General features: G+C 48.8%; 3 protein-coding genes across 9 annotated transcripts in view; 2 read left to right on the forward strand and 1 right to left on the reverse strand.

Annotated features, from left to right (window-relative positions):
- LOC119466316 (uncharacterized PE-PGRS family protein PE_PGRS20-like) overlaps nt 1-20,471 on the forward strand; it is a 1,297,174-nt gene that overhangs the window by 333,178 nt on the left and 943,525 nt on the right. The window lies entirely within an intron of this gene.
- Nucleotides 1-20,471, reverse strand: part of LOC119466319 (uncharacterized PE-PGRS family protein PE_PGRS20-like) — a 1,091,962-nt gene that overhangs the window by 292,924 nt on the left and 778,567 nt on the right. The window lies entirely within an intron of this gene.
- Nucleotides 17,821-19,677, forward strand: LOC119466315 (lethal(3)malignant brain tumor-like protein 3). The gene is made up of 2 exons (XM_037726816.2): nt 17,821-18,340; nt 19,599-19,677. Exon 1 carries the CDS (start codon nt 17,821-17,823, stop codon nt 18,322-18,324), a length of 504 nt encoding a protein of 167 aa, XP_037582744.1. The 3' UTR covers nt 18,325-18,340; nt 19,599-19,677.

Consider the following 20,471-nt stretch of genomic DNA (forward strand, 5'->3'; position numbering starts at 1 on the left):
CGGCGGCGTTATTTTAGCGAGCCCCCGATACCCGTCCTCACAGCAGCGCGAACACGCCGCTCGATAAAAAAAAAAAGGAAAAAGTGCAGCCTGGTGCGTGCATCGAAAACGCCGCGGCGCACCAACCGGGGGCATAAAAAAAGCATAAAAAAGTCAGGCATCGGTATAGAAAATTCGTCTGGAATGCTCGGAACGCCGTCGCGCGTGGAAACTGACGCGTCCCAACCCCATCAGCTACCGGGTACATAAGACCAACCCGCATAGACAATAGCGTGAGTAAAACACCTCGCCTGATTTAACCTTCACCAGGAACATAGACAATGCCATCTTGGACAATACGGAACTTAACGTTGGGAGCGATCATTATATTTATGGAGCGCTGTTTTAGGCTGGTGACAACACCAACATTTTGACCCCTATTTACCGCCAAATTTGGTGCGTAGCCATTTTGGTCCCCAGTCTTTCTGCCTTTTTTTGTCACGCTCTGATGTACTCATGATTTCATGCGATCTATTCAATTTCTTTAATTTAGTTTTGCGCTAATGCGCACAAGAAACCTGCATACATCTTTAATATACTAGTTGCCTTTTCCTTTTATTTTAACTCATCCAACTTACTTTTCTATTGCATGTCATGCGACACATGTAACGCAACAAGTTATAAGGCACGATGGCGTGCTCGCGGTAGCATTATCTCACGCCGAGAATGTGAACGGCATTAAGCATTGTCGTTGCCTTCCAGTTGTACATAATATAGAAAGAGTGTTTTTCGAAGTGTGCTGTAATAAAGACTGTCCTTACTACTCTGTTTAACTAAAACGTAGACGTTCCATGTCCGGCGCTCAGACGCGCCATTTGTCTCTGGCTGCTGAGGCCAAAGTTTATTAAAAGAAGTGAATTAATTTCACGTCCCAAGGGTTGCGGAAAATGTGGTCTGTCGGATGGTTTTTCGCCATTTTGTGCCCCAGATTAACCGCCAATTTAGCTGGCGGCGGCAAGTACCCTTACAAAGGCTGTCAGAATCCTAAAACGGCGTTTGCATATAGGCTCCCTAATTATATTCTGTCCATTACGGTACTCTCCAGAGGCTACAAAGGGAAAAAGCTAAAAATAAGCACACTAAATGGAACGTTTTCCGGTATGTGCGGAATAGACGTGAACCCTGCACCCATTACAAACCTTGAAGAGTGGATATCCACTCTTCTCAAAGACGCAGCTAACTCAACCACGGAGTTAGAGCAGGAGGAGGACGGAGCCAGCTCCTGATGTTAAATGGGTCCACTGTGGTCTCCGCAGCAGTGCTTGTAGAAACGCTGGCTCGCGCAAAAACACAATCGTGGCCTACGCAAATGCCTCGCGCAACTCGACAGGGATATCGAGAAATACTCACGACAGCTCAGTCAGGAACACTGGCACCAGCTATGTGACCACCCTAGTGGCCAGCTAGGATGCAAAAACACCTGGTTCCGGCTTAAACACCTACTTGACCCCACTCAGACTAAAACAGCATCACAAAAGCACCTTCAAAGGATCATACACTCCTTCCCGGGAGATTATGATGCCCTCTTTGAAGCTCTAAAAACCGCTACTTCAATACAAGCACCGATATTCCAATGCCCGTAGCTTACACCGAAAAAGAAAACAGGGAATTGGACAGTGAAATTATGGAATCTGAAGTACGTGCTGTCCTAAACAGCATCAAAACTACAGCGGCGGCTGGCGAGGACCTTATCACTAATAAAAAGCTACGTAACGTATACGATCAGTCGGTTACCGAAATCACCAATCTTTTCAAAATCCACTGGAAAGAGGGGACTATGCACACCAGCTGGAAACATGCAAACGTAGTCTTCATACCCAAACCAGGGAACAGGCTTTTAAGTGAAAAACCTCCGCCCCATCTCCTTAACCTCTTGCCTTGGGAAGGTTATGGAACACGTCATTCTTAACAGACTGAATGAGTGTACACTGAAAGCAAGAGGCTACTGCCCCATACTATGTTTAGCTTCAGGCCAAATCTGTCCACCCTAGACGTTATGTGGCAGATTCAGCAATATATTGTACCCGTTACCGAGCATCGATTATTCTCTGGACTGGCTACGGTGGTCGTATCACTCGTGCAATAAGTCCCCTGTCTCCGAGCGCAGCCTTACACCGCCGCCGACCCGACTGCGCCGTTCGCCATCCCCGCGCCGTCGTCGGTCGCCTTCCCCGCCGCAGCTGGTAAACTAGCTGGTGCGGCCGATGGAGGTGCGGTCGTGGGACGGTCAGACTCACCAATTCCTCCGTCTGTTGTTATGCTGAAGAACAAGATGTGCGTGTGTATAGACGGTGTAAATAATACTGCTCCTGTCGATACTGGTGCCGCTATTTCTATTATGAGCCTGCGCTACAAAGATTGCTTAGGGCGGAAAGTTATGTTTGTGTGGAATCGTAAAGAAACTTTTCGTGGAGTTGGCTGTGAAGTGTTACGCCCTGTTGGCGTTTGTTCGGCTTCGGTTGCGATTGGAGGAGAGAGTTTCAGAGCGGAGTTCACTGTTTTGGCCCGCGCAACTCATGATGTTATTTTACGCATAGATTTTCTACGTGCATCCAGTGCTACATTTCACTGCGGGACTGGAGAGATTTAACTACGTAGTGCGTTGCCATTCGCCATACTTGATGATTTGCAGACCGATTAGCCCAAAAACCTCGCGGCGCTTCTACCTCCTCTTCTACGCTCCTCCTGGGCGGTGTTACAATTTCCTCTGGGGCAGACGAAGCTCACCGAGTGAGTCAGAGTGCGCGCTGATGGTATGGTTTCAATCGTGCAACGTGCACGATTGCAGATATTGGGTGCCAGGCGTATCCTGTATCTGCACATATTGGGTGCCATGCGTATCCTGTATGCACGCTGGGTTACGCTAACCATGACAAGGACGCCGATATCGCAATCAAAATTACTTCTAGTGCGTAAGTCTCTGCCAAGAAGTCTCAATTTCATCTCCACCTATCAGCATGGTGTTACATGTTGGAATAGCATGGTGCGGTGGATGTTGGAATAAAAGTGATTGTGACTCTACCATCCGATATTATAGAACTACGTAACCACGTGGAAAACATTTGAGATGAGATTATAGTATAGTTATCGCGCAACTTAATACGAATGTGTAGGCGCCCCGCTACGGTATAGGACGATAAATGAGACGAGCATGCTTTCTAGTTAGTCGCCGCTTAATACTGAACGCTTTGTATACGGCCTCAAGAACATTAAAGTGACGTTATCGTGATTCCAGACGTTTCCTTTTGAAGTGTTGGCAACTCAGAACCAGGTGCATAATTTGGTTATTTCAGATATACTTTTTTTACTCCAAGTACTTATACAAAAAATAGAAAATTATTACTTTCACCCACGTTCTTTGATATGCGTTTTTGAAATTTCACATAACGAGTCTCTAAAATTGTCTGAACAATTATTCCTGCTATACATCCACTCAAGGTACCGCTGATCAGGCTATAAGTTTATTATAGCGATACATTGCGAATATTATATCCTGAAATAAATTGTTTAGGCATCAACGCACTGAACATGAGCGTATTTTAGCGGTAACCAAATAATTATTCTGCTGAGAAAAAACAAAGATAAAGCTGACAAAGAAGGAATAAAGAAGCAGGTACCACAATGTGTATTGGAATATATTGTTCTGGGGCGAGTGAACGCGTAGACGAGGACGGTGTTCGATAGTTCAACGAAGACGAAAATGTTTCCTAGTCTCATTACGTCATTTCATTTAGAATCGTTTTTAATTGTGCTTTCATTAATCTCGGAGGCAATCATAACACCCCCGTGCAATCTTTCGAGAAAAGCAATAATATCATCATGATCATCATCATTACAGTTGCGCCTGTGAGCTTTTGGCTATCTTGCGGTAAGTACAGCCGACTTCACAAGGGATGTGCCATTACCTCACTGGAGGCCGCCCACATAGACCAATGCCGAAGCATGTGCTTGCAGCAGTGAAGCTAGGGAACCAAATGAACATGTTTCATTAGAATGTAACAATACCTACCCGGCTATACAATTAGGCTCCGCGTGCCTCTTGAAGCTCTTAGGTTCAGTGATAACAGGGGGAAAGTTAACATGTCCACAACAGCAACTAGTAAAGCGTATTGGAGATTTGGCGGCAGAAAAATAGGAAGACCACCAACAATGGAGCGAGCAAAGTTCCAATTAAGGGTTCAGAAACCTTTATGCAGGAACTTTTACGTTTGTAAAAGAAAAAAAAGAGAGATGGGTGTGACAGGTAAAAGAAGGTGGTAGATCCCACGCCCTGTGGAAATCGATGCTATGCGAAGCAGTGTGCGGGGAGCCTATCAAGTTAAGCAAACGACCATGAGAGCATCAAGACGTAGGCGGCTGTAGGCCGCTGGTTCTTGTGTTTTAATGTGCTTTCCTGTGTCATTCTCATTTTTCCTTGTCAGGCTCACGACTTTGACTTCTATGATCATTCTTTGGGGTTTTCTTCACTTGGTACACACGTCAGAACTCATTTCAGTGGTTTTTTAAGTGTTAATGTTTTCTTGGTGAGTTAGTCATTTTTGCTGAGTCATGGTCATGACTATGGCTTCTACCAACACCCTTTGGTGTTTCCTTCACTTAGTAAGTACGTCAGAACAGATTTTAGTGGTTTTTCAGTGTTATTCTTTTTTGTTGCGAAGCATTTCTGGGTGAACATTTGCCACTTTGACAGTATCTATCTATCTATCTATCTATCTATCTATCTATCTATCTATCTATCTATCTAGCCACCTACGTCTTGGTGCTCGCATTGTCGTTTCATTAACTTGATAGCTACCAAAATTGGCATAGTATGACAATAGCATTGACGAACATAAATGACAGGTCATGACATGAATTTCATGAAATGCGTCTTATTTAGTTCATGAAACAGCCAGAGTATAGCACCTAGGCGAACTTGTCTGGTTTTTAATTAAAGAGCATTGTTTTAACCACAATTTAAATTACATGTTTTTTGCTACCACATAAAAATATTGAATGTGGCCACTGCCATACTCAACAAGAGTGAACGTATGTCAGGAATGTGATCGATGGATATTACGATTATATGTCTTTGAAGTCCCCGAATGCAATTTCGGAACACCGCCCTCGCAGCTTTCCTGATTTAGAAGGCGTGTGTTACGTATCTTGCAGCGATTACACACTATGTTGGAAACATCCCTTGCTAAAGGGCTTTTTCTTTGTTTTGTACAAGGAAGCGAACTTTCATTTCATCCTCTTATTGTTATTAATTAGGCAATGCACCTACTCTGGTGATTTTACCGCGGACTTTCTCTCCCAACTTTTGTCTCCGAATGTCCACACTTTCCATTATGACGCTAATAGAAGATTGATCCTCGGCGGGAAACAAAGGCAAGTAGAATAAATAATACGCGAGAGTGAAGCCGCCTACATCCGGAACACTCTGCTGCTACTGCCGGCTCTGGCTAAATGCAACGAGCTCCTAAAAAAAGGGAATTCTAAAAAAAATGCCACCGAAGCCAACAAATATTAATGAATAAGCACATGCGCGTATTCACGACCAACGCTGAGAGTGGGGCTAATAATTCCTCGATAAATAGCCCCAGGGTATTCTCCACGGGGGCTTTGGCGCAGTTCCGTATGGCCGTGCTTGCGTGTCTGTGAGTATTTCGGTGTGTGAATGCGCATGGTACGTGTACGTGTGTCGGTGCGTCTGCTTTTCTATGCGCGTGTGGGCTTGTTTGTAAGTGTGTGCATGTTTCTGCCTGTAGCTCTCTTTATACACGCATGGATGAGAGAACTACATCAAATGATTAGAGCCCGCCGGGGCGTCTGCGTCAGCAGGCGTTTGGTGTGTTGCGACACCACGTACCCGAGCACACTAGTGTTGGACCCTCCCGCGGTTAACCGTGCGTGGCTTAGCCGTGTCCGGGGAAAAGGGGATCCTGGGGGTTGAGCCAATGCCGGGTGTTTGGACCTTTACGGCCCCTCGGTGGAGGCAACACACACCTTTTGCCTCGTCTTCACGTAGACGGCACCCCCGGACTGACCCACCCGGGGGAAATCGGTAGTTGCCTTTTCCTGTCTCTCTCTCCAATCTTCGTCTTTCTCTCGCCTTTTCATCTTTCCTGTCTTCGACTCTCTTCTATAATACTTCCGATCTTCTTGGCAGCGAGGGTTAACCCAGTGTGAGTAGCCAACCTAGGTTATTTCATATTCGGTTATAGTGGTGACGTACGGCTGGCGTCTGCAGGACCTGTGTTTACACGCCCTGCAGCGTCCCCTTGTTGGGCTTGGTGGTGGGTGGCTGGGGTTGCTGCCGAAAAATCCATATATCCTTATGGCTAGTTTCTTCTCATCACTCCCTGATCGCTGTCTGAAACGAGGGCGCACCGAAGACGTGTTCTAGTTCTTTGGACAACAAAGACAAAACTTCCCACGATTCCATGTAATTCACTCCGAAAAAGCAGGAAAACAAGTACGAACAATATCTCCTTTTCTAGTCTCTAAAAACCTAACCGAGGCTCTTGGGCCAGGTTATAAGACATCGAGGATGGCCAGTGGTGATTCTCCTCTTGGAGCTGCATGATCAGAAGCAATATGAAAAGCTGCCTAATCTAGTGTCCTTTGGGTACATCCAAGTAACCATAACCCCACACCGCACCATGAACACCACCCGCGGCGTTGTCTCAGACGACGATTTGTTGGAACTGACTGAAGCTGAACTCTTGGAGGGCTTCAGTGAGCAGAATGTTATCAACGTTAAACGAATTAAAATGAGGCGTGACGGTAAAGAAATCCGGACTAAGCACCTGATACTTACTTTCAATTCAAGTGTTCTGCCCGAGTCAATCGAGGCCGGGTACATCAAACTTCGTGTTAGGCCATATGTGCCAAATCCTCTGAGATGTTTTAAGTGCCAGTGATTTGGGCACAGCTCACAGAACTGCCGAGGTCGGCAAACTTGTGCGAAATTCAGTGCACACGAACACACTTCTGAATCTTGTGAAAACTCTCTCCACTGTTTAAACTGTGATGGGGAACACGCCGCATACTCGCGCTCCTGCCCATCCTGGAAAAAGGAAAAGGAAATTGTCACAATTAAAGTAAAGCAAAACATTTCGTTCAAAGAGGCACGTCGGCAGGTGTCCTACCTGCCAGAAACCAGCTTTGCCGAAGTGGTGCGTCAGGGGGCTGCACCACAACGGCTTTCGGCGGCTGTCTGGCACACGCGTAGTGAGCCAGCGGTGACGCCATCCGCCCCCTCGGCGGCTGCAGCTAGTGCTGCTCCGCCATGTCAGAAGAAGGGGCCATCGACCTCCAGGCTGGTGGCCTCAAGGGTCTCGTCTCTTGAGACGAGGCCTTCAACGCGAACAAACCGCTCTCAAGAGCGGGTGTCCAGCGCGCCGCTAGAGCCGATGGACACATATTCTAGCCAGACGGCGCAGCCAGCGCCTAAGGAGCGGCGAGAATCTCTCGACCGCTCCAAAAAAGAGAAACCCAGGATTACAGGGCCTCTAAAGGGTTCTGTAAGCTAACTTTCTTTTCTTAAACACACAGCACAAAACTCTTTTTAATATGGGCACTGAAATAATTCATTGGAACGTCAGAGGTCTGTTTCAAAATCTTGACGACGTTAAAGAACTCCTCCGCAAGTTTAGTCCCAGGGTGCTGTGTGTTCAAGAAACACACCTCAAACATACACAAATTTCCTCCGACAATATGCTATTTTTCGCAAAGACCGCGAGGACACTGTCGTGTCATCCGGTGGCGTAGCTATCATAGTTGACAGAGGTGTTGCCTGCCGGGAAATAAAACTTCGTACGCCCGTAGAGGTAGTTGCTGTCCAAGGGGTGCTGTTTGACAGGCTAGTCCCTATCAGCTCTTTATACATCCCTCCCAGTTAACACCTTAATAAAACCGAATTTCAAAACTACATAGATGAACTTCCGGCTCCATACATAGTTGTCGGAGATTTGAACGCACACAACACATTGTGGGGATCTCGTTGCGATGCGAGAGGTCGCCTAATCAAAAACTTTCTCTTTTCCTCAGGAGGATGTATACTCAATAAGAAAGAGCCAACGTACTGCAGCGTGGCGCATAATACATACTCCTCCATAGATTTAAGTATCACGTCGAGTACACTAATGCCGTACCTGGAGTGGTCCGTTATCAAGAACCCTTTTGGGAGCGACCACTTCCCAATTATATTAAAATTAACAAAACAAGATGGATGCTCGCCACACATTCCCCGATGGAAGGTGGACACAGCTAACTGGGAACGTTTCCGAGAACTTACATGTTTAAGCACGTACGATATTGCCTCCTTTAATATAGAAGACGCTGTGGCGTATATAACAGGCTTTGTAATTAACGCTGCCACGAAATGCATCTGTCAAACTAACGGACTTACGAATAAACGTCGCGTCCCGTGGTGGAATGAAGAATGCAAACAAGCACGGAAAAATCAAAACAAAGCTTGAGGACGATTTCGCGACTCTCCTACTGCCGAAAACTTGATTAGTTTCAAGCAAATAAAATCCCAGGGTAGAAGGACACGCTGACGGCCTAAAAGAGAGAGTTGGGAGAAGTACATCTCCGGTATAAATTCTTAGACGGATGAGACAAAAGTGTGGAATCGAGTTAATAAATTAAAAGTCCGGGAGGTAGACCCATTACCCTTAGTCAGTACCCATGGTGAGAGCCTGGAAGACCAGGCAGGTTGTCTGGGCGAACACTTTGAACATGTATTCAGTGCGTGCCATTACGCACAAACATTTCTCAGGTTCAAAGAACACGCAGAGCGAAAGCCCCTTGATCGAAAATGTTCACAAAATGAAGATTACAACTTCCCATTCAGCCTCGTTGAACTTAAAGCTTCTCTTACTTCCTGCAACAACTCGGCGCCAGGCGGCGATCGTGTCATGTATGAAATGATTAAGCACATGCATCCTGAAGCGCTGAAAACACTCCTGTCTCTTTTCAATGCCATGTGGTCGGCTCGGTATATCCCGTCCTCGTGGAAGGAGGCTATAGTCATCCCCGTGCTTAAACAAGGCAAAGACGCGTCCCTAGCCAGCAGCTACAGGCCAATAACGCTAACAAGCTGTCTGTGCAAACTGTTTGAAAAAATGATCAACAGGCGCTTAATCTGTTTCCTTGAAAATAACAAATTACTAGAACCCTTCCAATGTGGTTTCAGGGAAGGTATGTCCACAACAGACCACCTTGTTCGCATTGAGTTTTGTATTAGAGACGCTTTTATACATAAGCAGTTCTGTCTTTCAGTGTTCCTCGACTAGAAAAAGCTTACGACACGACATTGCGCTACGGCATTCTCCGAGATCTCTCTGCGATGGGTGTCCGTGGCACCATGTTAAACACAATCGAAAGTTACTTATCTAATCGCACATTCCGCGTAAGAGTGGGTAACGCTTTTTCTAAGTCATTCACCCAAGAGACCGGTGTGCCACAAGGGGGCATGCTTAGTTGCACACTATTTATTGTAAAAATGAGTTCCCTGCACACAATCATCCTACGCACTATGTTTTATTCTGTTTATGTCGACGATGTGCAGATAGCCTTCAAGTCATGCAATATTGCCATCTGCGAAGGACAAGTGCAGCTCTGAATAAACAGATTGTCCAAATGGGCAGATGAGAACGGTTTTAAAGTAAATGCCCAGAAGAGCACTTGCGTACTCTTTACAAACAAGACAGGCTTAACGCCTGTCCCCAGTATACAAATCAAAGGAGATGCGCTCTCTGTGAGCAGCGAGCATAAGTTTCTAGGCATTATTTTAGATTCCAAGCTGACATTTGTTCCTCATATTAAGTATCTGAGGGCAAAATGCCTGAATGCAATGAACCTTTTAAAGCTTCTGTCGCGTACGACTTGGGGTAGTGATCGAAAGTGTCTGCTTAACCTCTATAAAAGTCTTGTCCGCTCACGCCTCGATTACGGAGCTATAGTGTATAATTCCGCAGCGCCAAGTGCATTAAAAATACTACACCCCGTTCACCATCTGGGTATCCGTCTCGCGACCGGTGCTTTCCGAACAAGTCCTATCCAGAGCCTCTATGTAGAGTCGAATCAGTGGTCACTCCATCTGCAGCGTTCATATAGCAGTTTCACGTATTTTCTGAGCATACGCGCGAACACTGAACATCCTTCTTACTCAAATATAAATGAGGTGACCGCTACCATACTCTTCCATAATCAACCGGCAGCGAGAAAGCCATTCTCTTTGCGCGTGAGGAACCTCAGTGAGGAAATAGGTGTTCCAGTTCTTGAACATTGTCTTATGGCTCCAGCGAAACTGTTACCACCGTGGCAGTGGCAAATCATAGATTGCGATAAATCATTTGTAGAGGTCACGAAAAACGCACCAGAGGCGCACATTAAAATGCACTTCCTAGAGCTTCAATCCAAGTACTGATGCGCAGAGTTTTACACAGACGCTTCTAGGTCACATACCGGCGTGTCGTATGCAGCCGTCTTCTCGGAATCCGGTGTACTGCACCCGGAAACGAGTATCTTTACGGCTGAAGCCCATGCACTATTGTCGGCCGTGAACCATATAAGGAAATCAAAACTTCAAAAAGCAATTATATTTACAGACTCCCTAAGCGTCGTGAAAGCCCTGATGTCACTCTGCAAACACAGAGATCCTGTACTAAGTGAGCTCTATTCCATCCAATGCAGAGCGTATATATTGTTACGGAGCGATCCACACATGGATCAACGCGATGCTTGGCGGCGCGACAAAGACGACGATGAAGATGCTAGCTCTTGGGCCGGATCGGACATCTCTTGCCCTAGCCTCCTCTGTATATATTTTGTAAATATATCCTTCGCCTCCATCTCGCTTCCGTAACACTTTGGTGGTGGTGCGGGGTACGTCTCGCTTCGCAACGGAACTTCGCAGCGGCCGTCGTTTCGGACATCTGTCTGCAATGGCGGAAGACACAGCGTCTACATCAGCGCCCGCCACTTCAACGGTCGTGCTTGTGCAACCCCGGGATCCTGGCACGTTCTCCGGTTCCGGTGACGCGGATGTTGAAGACCCTACCATGATGTTCCCAAATATAATCTTCTACCTGACAGGCACTGCGAAGGTATGGTTCGATAATGACGAAGCTCAGATTGGGAGCTGGGACACCTGCAGAGAAAAACTCCGAGAATTGTTTGGGAAGCCCATTGGCCGGAAGATCGCCGCGACAAAGACGCTCGCACCACGTGCGCAGACGGCTACTGAGTCTTACGTCGCGTACATAGAAGACGTATTACCGCTATGCCGAAAGGCCGACGCCGAGATGCCGGAGGACGACAAGGTTGGGCATATCTTGAAAGGGATCGCCGACGACGCCTTCAACCTTTTAATGTGTAGAAACTGTTCTACAGTCGACGCTATTATAAAGGAGTGCCGGCGCTTTGAGCAGGCTAAAAGCCGGCGCATTGGCCACTCATTTGCCCGGCTTCCCAACACGGCGGCAACGTCCTCTTGCGAAGACCGCACGGCTGCACAACCGTCAGTTCCACCAGATGAGCTGACGCGTATTGTACGCCGCGAACTTGAGGCCATGACCCCTGCTCCAGTTCACGCCGGTGACTCGAGATCGATTACGGCTCCATTCGTTCAAGCCATTGTCAAGCAGGAGCTCGCCAACATGGGCATTCACTCTGTGTGCACCGTTGCCAGCCCAACACAAACTTCGTGGCGTCCGCCCTCTTCCTATCAAGAGCAGCGATACGCTACTCGATATCGCGGCTCTGCTGCGTGGCGAACCCCTGACAATCGACCGATATGTTTTGCTTGTCACCGTATCGGCCACGTCACCCGTTATTGCGCCACCCGCTGGTCCTCGGCGCCTCGCACGCTGTCTACCCCTTACCGCCGTCCCGAGAGCACCCGCTTTCCCCCTTCAACGCAGTCCTATTTTCCCAACGCCGACGTTTCCTCCAGGATAAGTAGCCGCTCCCCGTCGCCACGTGGTCACCAGTCACGCTCGCCTCCAGGCCGTCGCCCGTCGTCTCGCTCACCACAGACTCGCCGCCCGTCGTCCCCCTTCAACCCTGCTCGTCTCTATCAGGAAAACTAAATAATGCAGCGCCCGGAGGTGACGCTGCATTGACGACTGCCACCACAAATCCTCTTCTGACGTTGCCGACAAGACGAAGCTTGTTAGACGTTGATGTTGATGGCGTAACTGTTTCTGCACTCATCGATACTGGAGCGCACATCTCTGTAATGAGTGCAGATTTTCGTCGACGCCTTCATAAAGTGCTCACGCCTGCCGCCTCCCGCATACTCCGCGTCGCTGACGGAGGGACTCCTGCCGTTCTTGGGATGTGCACCGCCCGCGTCTGCATTGCTGGTCATCCCACTTCCGTCGAATTTGCCGTCATCGAGAAGTGCCCCCATGACCTTATCCTCGGCTTAGATTTTTTTGTCCACCCATTCTGCCCTCATTGATTGTGCGACTGGTGCTCTTCAGCTTGAGCTGCCCCATCCTCCCGACAGTCCAGCCGACATAACGCCACGCTTATGCTCTCGCCATCACGTTCGTTTGCCGCCTCAAGCTGCTACATACGTTACTTTGACGTCTTCACGCGACATTCCCGATGGCGACGTCTTGTTTCCGATTATCGACGTCCTGTTAGCCCGCGATGTCGCCCTGGCTCACAACATTGTTTCCGTTGCTGACAATACGGTGGTCGTGCCGCTTCTCAACGTCAGCCTGTTGACTCAGGTTATCCCGCAAGGCATGTCGCTGGCCACCATTTCCGCGCTTGACCCCTACGAGATTGCCACTTTGGATGCCGATGTTTCACCGCCTTCTTGCTCGGCTAACTTCGCGCCTTCGTCTCTCGACGACATTAACAAGATGATTGCTCCCGATCTGACCCAGGCGCAAGCCCAAGATCTCTACCGGGTCCTGGCGTCCTATCGTGACATCTTTGATTTTGACGGCCGCCCTCTAGGCCCAACATCAGTCGTGGCTCATCGCATCAACACTGGTGACGCCACTCCTATACGCCGACATCCATATCGCGTATCGCCTCACGTGCGTCAAGTCATCCAGAACGAGGTTGACAAAATGATTACAAAAGACGTCATAGAACCTTCATCTAGCCCTTGGGCCTCCCCTGTCGTTCTCGTGAAAAAGAAGGACGGCAGCTGGCGTTTCTGCGTTGATTATCGGAATTTGAACAAAGTCACTCATAAAGACGTCTACCCTTTGCCTCGTATCGATGACATCCTCGACTGCCTTCATGGAGCCCGATATTTTTGTAGCGTTAGCTACACTGGCCTAGCCAAGCCCGTTTCGCGCGGCACATCAAGAGCCGTGCTGCGCATGCGCAAGGATCAGTGATGTCACACGGCTTGCGCACCGGAGCCACCGGAGCCGGCACCTCTCGCGCACTCCGCCGCCGCCGCGCGCGGCTCACCGGCGCCGGTCTGAGCATTCCAGAGGAGTGACGTCGTAGCCGTGGTAGACGCACTGGCGCCGGCGCGCGCTCGCTGTGCAGTCGCCGTCTGACACTGCGCTGGAGGCTCTGCGCTTCTGACTGGCGTTTGCCAGTGTGGTATAGCCATGAAGAAGGAGATCGCAAATGCTGCTCAACAGCGCAGAAGAGCGGAGAAGCTTGACTCATCGGATCCCGAAGTAATTGCCTGGCAATTAGCGGTTGAGCGTAGGAGGAATGAACAGAAGAAGGCTATATACATGTGCCACATAATACGTACACCGCGTGTGTGTCATTGGAGCAGCAGTAAGCATGACAATCAACCTAATCCTTTACAATCTAGACAACCAGGAAAGCTAAGAATAATCAGCTGAACCTTTGCTAACGCTACGTATATCCTGGCATAGCTGAGCTAAGCCACTGCAACTTTTTTCTTCCATCGACCTTCGGTCTGGCTATTGGAAGATTTCAATAGACCCTATAGACCGCGAAAAAACTGCCTTTGTTACGCCCGATGGCTTATACCAATTCAAGGTCATACCGTTCGGACTGTGTAATGCCCCAGCAACTTTCGAACGTATGATGGACTCTCTGCTGCGGAGATATAAGTGGTCCATCTGTATATGCTCTTTAGACGATGTGATTGTCTACTCGCCTACGTTTGAGAGCCACCTCACCCGTTTATCGGCTGTTATTGCCGTCTTCCGAAGAGCCACCCTTCAGCTGAACTCCGCCAAGTGCCGTTTCGGGCGGCGCGAGATAACTATGCTCGGTCACCTTGTCAGTGCTGCCGGTGTTCAACCAGACCCCGACAAGGTGCGAGCACTGCAACAATTTCCCGTGCCGCATTCAGCCAAAGACGTCCGCAGTTTTGTAGGATGATGTTCCTACTTTCGTCGCTTTGTCCGGAACTTCGCGGACATCGGCCGCGCTCTTACGGAACTCTTGAAGAAGGACATTCCTTTCGTGTGGGGACCCGAACAAGCAGCTTCGTTTTTTGCCCTCGTCCGCATACTCACTACACCACCAATACTGGCCCATTTCGACCCTTCATCGCCTACGGAACTTCGCACTGATGCCAGTGGTCATGGAATTGGGGCTGTCCTTGGCCAAACACAGCACGGCAAGGAACGTGTCATCGCCTACGCCAGTCGCCTTCTGTCCTCGTCCGAACGAAACTTTTCCATCACAGAACGCGAGTGCCTGGCTTTAGTGTGGGCTGTCACCAAATTCTGACCTTACTTGTTTGGTCGAACTTTTTCTGTAATTACAGACCATCATGCCCTATGCTGGCTTTCGTCGCTAAAGGATCCGTCTGGACGTCTCGGCCGCTGGGCATTACTGCTTGAAGAATACTCGTTTGCTGTGCACTACAAGTCTGGACGATTGCATCAGGACGCTGATTGCTTATCACACGTCACCCTGTTGATGCTCCCGACCTCACTGACCCTGACTCCGACGCCTGCGTACTGTCCATCCTTGATTTGGATGATATTCCCACCGAACACTGACGAGACGCGTCCTTACGGCTCATCATCGACCGCCTTACCTCTCCATCACCAGACCATTCTGTTCGCCTGTTTGAGCTACACGACAACGTTCTGTATCGTCGTAATCTCAGCTCAGATGGCCCAGAGCTTCTGCTTGTCCTACCTCGCCATCTTCGCTCCACTGTTCTTCACCAGCTTCACGACGTACCAACTGCCGGTCACTTAGGTGTCTCGCGTACTTACGCCCGCATCCGACGCCGGTTTTTCTGGCCTGGCATGTACCGTTCTGTGCTCCGCTACGTCGCTGCTTGTGAACGCTGCCAACGCCGCAAGTGCCCTTCAGCGCTGCCTGCAGGTCAGCTACAACCTATTGATATCCCTGCAGAGCCATTCTTCCGCGTCGGCCTTGACCTTCTAGGCCCTTTCCCTACGTCCATCTCGGGAAACAAATGGGTTGCAGTCGCGATAGACTACGCCACGCGCTTCGCAATCACCAGGGCTTTACCGACAAGCTGTTCTACATACGTCGCTGACTTTCTCCTACACGACGTAATTCTACATCATGGCGCCCCTCGGCAGCTCCTCACTGATCGCGGGAGGTACTTCCTATCAAGAGTGGTAGATGACATCCTTCGTGCTTGCTCCACTGAACATAAGCTCACCACCGCTTATCATCCGCAGACGAATGGATTGACCGAGCGCCTGAACCGAACGCTAACCGAGATGCTGGCCATGTATGTTTCACCAGATCATCGTGACTGGGACTGCACGTTACCCTTTGTTACCTTTGCGTACAATTCCTCGAGGCATGACACCGCCGGATATTCACCGTTTTATCTGCTGTTTGGCCGACATCCTGCATTACCATTCGAGACTCTCCTTCCTTCGGCTCCTCATTCGCCTACTGAATACGCCAATGACGTCGCAGCTCGAGCCTGTGCAGCTCGTCAACTTGCCCACGATCGACTTTCTGCTTCGCAAGCAGCCCAGAAGTCCCGTTACGATAGCCGACACAGAAGCGTGCACTTCACACCTGGCTCTCTGGTCCTCCTATGGTCGCCATGCCGCCGCATCGGCCTATCAGAGAAGCTCCTCTCACGTTACAGCGGGTCCTACAAGGTTCTTCGTCAACTCGGTGACGTAAATTACGAAATTGTACTCCTGGATCCTGCTTATTCGACCTCATCGCTGTGAACTGAAGTTGTTCATGTTTCCCGGCTGAAGCCATACTGCTTTTCTAGCTCCTCGCCTTCATAACAAGCGCCAGGACGGCGCTTCAGCCGCCGGAAAGTGATGTTACGGAGCGATCCACACATGGATCAACGCGATGCTTGGCGGCGCGACAAAGACGACGATGAAGATGCTAGCTCTTGGGTCGGATCGGACATCTCTTGCCCTAGCCTGCTCTGTATATATTTTGTAAATATATCTTTCGCCTCCATCTCGCTTCCGTCACAATATCAAACCGGCATGTAATTATATGCAGGGTGCCGGGTCATAGAGGCGTTGAGGGTAATGTTCGAGCAGATCAAATGGCCACATCTGTTACATATCAGGCTATTAACCCTACAACTGCTGTTCCTGCAACAGATTTGAAGCTTTCCTGCAAACGAAACTGCGAAGCCACTGCCAACGCTTGTGGGACGCTGAAATAAATAATAAGCTTCACTTCATTAAACCACAGTTCGGTTTCTGGCCTCCCATAACGAAAACACGACGAACTGATGTCCTATTCTGTCGTCTCAGAATAGGACATACATATGGCACCCACAATTTTTTGCTTGCTGGTGATGAACCACCAAACTGTGGTAGATGTGGTGAGAGGCTGATCGTCCTCCATGTCCTCGTGATGTGCCGGGAATCCGAAACAGAAAGAAAGAAATATTTTCCACAAGCGTACCAATATCATGTCCAGCTTCAACCCATTATGTTTATTGCTGAAGAACCGCTTTTTAATGCCAAAGCAGTCATCAAATTTTTGAACGATGTGGTCCTGCATATTATTAGCCCAGCTAGTTCGTAGTGCATCCTCTCTCCAGAGGATGCCGCTGTGATATTAGTTTTTTATAGCACATGCCTCCAGGCCCTTGTGGTTCAACGGCTCTGTTTAGGCAGTAGTGCTTCTTGCCAATTACTACATTTTAAATGTTTTAAATATAGTATTCTTCTTTCTCAATGCATTCTTCATTTCACAGTACACCTCACTAGTCATTGCCATGATTTTAGTACATGTATATTTTACGCACTATAAAGCGATTATTTTTAAGCCCCTTTACAGCCACGCCTCGTCTACTTTTCAGAATTCATCGCTCCACTGCAAACTCACAAACACTGGCATGGCGCTCTTTCGCCATACTTGGCCCTTGCGCCATTAAACACCATACATCATCAAATGATTAGAGGAAATCACAAGCACGCGCGCACACACACACACAGTTCTTCACTGCAAGATTACCATTCGTAGTGTCTGCCATAATAATTTCTTTCGTTATTGCTCATGGGCGCTAACACACTGCACTCAACTGTTCGCAATCTGTGGAGTTCATCCTCGAGAGCACTATATGAGCGCTCACAAAAGGACTACACACTGTTCAAAGCACGAAATCACTACCGGCTCTCTCATGGGGCTTAGAGCTTCCGCTCACAAAACGACCACATTTTTATCAGATTGTAACGCGAGGTTTTTCCAGCTTTTTGCTACCTGAAGTCAATCCTCGCGTTACAATCGAATACCGCAATTGATTTGTCTAAAAAGTGAAATGATCCACGCAATTTTAATCGAGTCAAATGTGCGAGTGAAAGCGCGCGAGGGACGCACGCTCTCACGGTTATCGAACGCATGGCAGAGAGCAAAAGCGATAACTCTGTCGTGCAAAAGTTGCAGGAGGCCAAAGAAGCTCAGGAGGCAAAGGAGGCGCCGGAAGCGCAGGAGCCCCAGGAAACCCAGGAGGCCATGGAGGCCATGGAGGCCACGGAGGTGCCGGGGGCCCAGGAAGCCCAGGAGGCGCAGGAGGTGCAGGAGATGCCGGGGGCCCAGGACTCGCTGGGAGCGCAGGAGGCACCGGGGGCGATGGAGGCGACGGGGGCGCAGGAGGCATCGGGGCTCCAGGAGGCCGAGGAGGCGCAGGAGGCGCCGGAGCGCCAGGAAGCGACGGAGGCCCAGGAGGTGACGGAGGTTCAGGAGGCGATGGAGGCCAAGGAGGCGCCGGAAGCACGGGAGGTGCCCCTGGCCCAGGAGGCGCCGGCGGTCCCGGAAACCCCCCCGGACGCCCAGGACAATCCGGACGCCCAGGAGGCCCTGGGAGGAGATGAAACATTTAGCTGCGACACCAAATGTGCATAACAATCAAGTAAATACGGTATGTAACTCCCTGTGTACTCCCGGCCAAAATATTGTTTGGTTAGTGCCGCTATTATCTGCCTTCCATTTCTGTGTCCGTTAACATGACCTTGCTCCATTAGGACTGTTCTACGTTCTATCAGCAGCATCAACTGCATCATGTGTTTCCCCTCACTCCAAGTTTTCTACATACCAGGTCCTTTTTCAGCTCACATGTTGCACCTTCTCTGACCCCTTCTCGCATAGGTCTTCCACCGATGCTCCGCATCACGTACTTGAGTGTCTGAGTGTCTATTCTCTCTCTGCTGCCTTCCCAGCTCTTCCACGGATACATCAAGTTTCCTCACTACTATATGCGTGTTCACATCTTGTTCTTTATGCCTCTTACTGTCGTCACAGTTCCTAGACCTGTTTGACCAGATAGGTCCACTGAGCGACTATGTGTCCTCGACTGCTCTCGGTCCTGGTATATTTCCTAAGATCAGGCTCTTCTACGCACCAGGCTGTCACCATTCCTGTATAGTGAATATATAGATCTTAGCCTCCGGGAGGTATCTCAACGAGCTGTCCACAAACACAACTGGTTTCACCTTCCCCGTCATGCTTTTTGGAGGTACCAAACTTATCCTTACTAGCACACTGTCCGCACAAGTGTATCTTAATACAGTAGCCTCTTTTCCTTCTTCTTTACCTTCTACCACTGGCATATCTTGGTCTTTACTACCGACAATGGCTGCACTTACGACCTCTAATCTTTTCTTTTCTTCAGACCTGCGAGCGTCGCGAGTTTCATTAGGGGCTATAGTCATTGACACTTCTCGTGGTCTGCGTTTGCAATCCTCAGTTTTTTGTCCGCTCTTGTTACACCATTCAGAATATTTCCGTTCACGTCGGTCATCACGTCCCGCACGAGAATGAATTGCCTGACAACTGGGACGGTCACAGAGGAAACATCTCTGCTGTCCGCTCTGCCCATCCATTAGGGGTTTCTCTCTCAGCTCATCTTCCTCTGAAGTGGGAGAATCTCTAACGCGCTTTCCTAAATTACTCAACAGCTGCGCCTATACAAACTAGTCTCTTTGCTCTGCTATCTCCTCCACAGTCTGTAGTTTTCTCTCTTTCAGAAATATGGCCAAACCATTGCTACATCTGGCCAGGAATTGCTCATCCACAACTTTGTCTAGAACTCCTTTATTTGTTTTTTTCCGTGTCGGACAGCTGTATGCACCTCTCAAAATGGTTTGTCATACGGCATGCGAACTGCTTTCCCATTTCAGAATCTTCTGGCTTGCCCAGTCGGAACTTTTCCGAAGACCTTCAGCAGTTAACTTGAACCTCTGCAATAAAGTTTTTTTTGTAATTTGTCATAGTCTAACGATTCTTCTGCTGGCATCCGGCCAAACACCCTCAGAGCCCCCCTTACAAAACACAGGCTCAGGGCGCTGGCCCACTTGCTCTTCTCTCAACCTTGCCCAACTGCGATCCTCTAAAACCAATCCAAATACGCATCCAGGTCATCGCTTCGCTCATGGAAAGGTGCCATTAGTTGTCTAAGGCAAATTTGTCGCGGTCTGGGAGAAGGTGAGTCGAATGACGCCAACCTTGATGTGCTAGTTGCTTCACGGGAACCCGCATTCATTTCCGCTAGCTTAATCATCGCCAAGATTTCTTTTAATTGCGAAGCATTTCTTGGCAAACATTTCCACTTTGACAATATCTATCTATCTATCTATCTATCTATCTATCTATCTGTCTATCTAGCCACCTAAATCTTGGTGCTCTCATGGTTGTATCGTTAACTTGGTAGGCACCAAAAGTGGCATAGTATGACAACACTGCATGCCGAACATAAATGATAGGTCATGCCATCAATTTCATGACATGCGTGTCATATAGGTCATCAAACAGCCGCTTAAATTGACAATGACCCAGCGAAAAGCCGGCAGATCCCACGCCCTGTGGAGATCGATGTTATGCGAAGTAGTCTAAGGGGGAGCCTATCAAGTTAACGAAACGACCACTAGAGCACCAAGACTTAGGCGGCTGTTTCATGATCTACATTACAAGCATGTCTGAGGAGTCCTGTCGGCTAGGCCTAAGAGCCCTTAAGGCGAAATCCTTAGTGATGCTCATGAATATGACTTCGACCA

This window comes from Dermacentor silvarum, chromosome 10 (assembly GCF_013339745.2).
Source record: "Dermacentor silvarum isolate Dsil-2018 chromosome 10, BIME_Dsil_1.4, whole genome shotgun sequence".
Taxonomy (NCBI): Eukaryota; Metazoa; Arthropoda; class Arachnida; order Ixodida; family Ixodidae; genus Dermacentor; species Dermacentor silvarum.

What these genes read in the sequence shown, in the direction of transcription:
- LOC119466315 (XM_037726816.2), top strand. Translation starts at nt 17,821, where the DNA reads ATGGCAGAGAGCAAAAGCGATAACTCTGTCGTGCAAAAGTTGCAGGAG.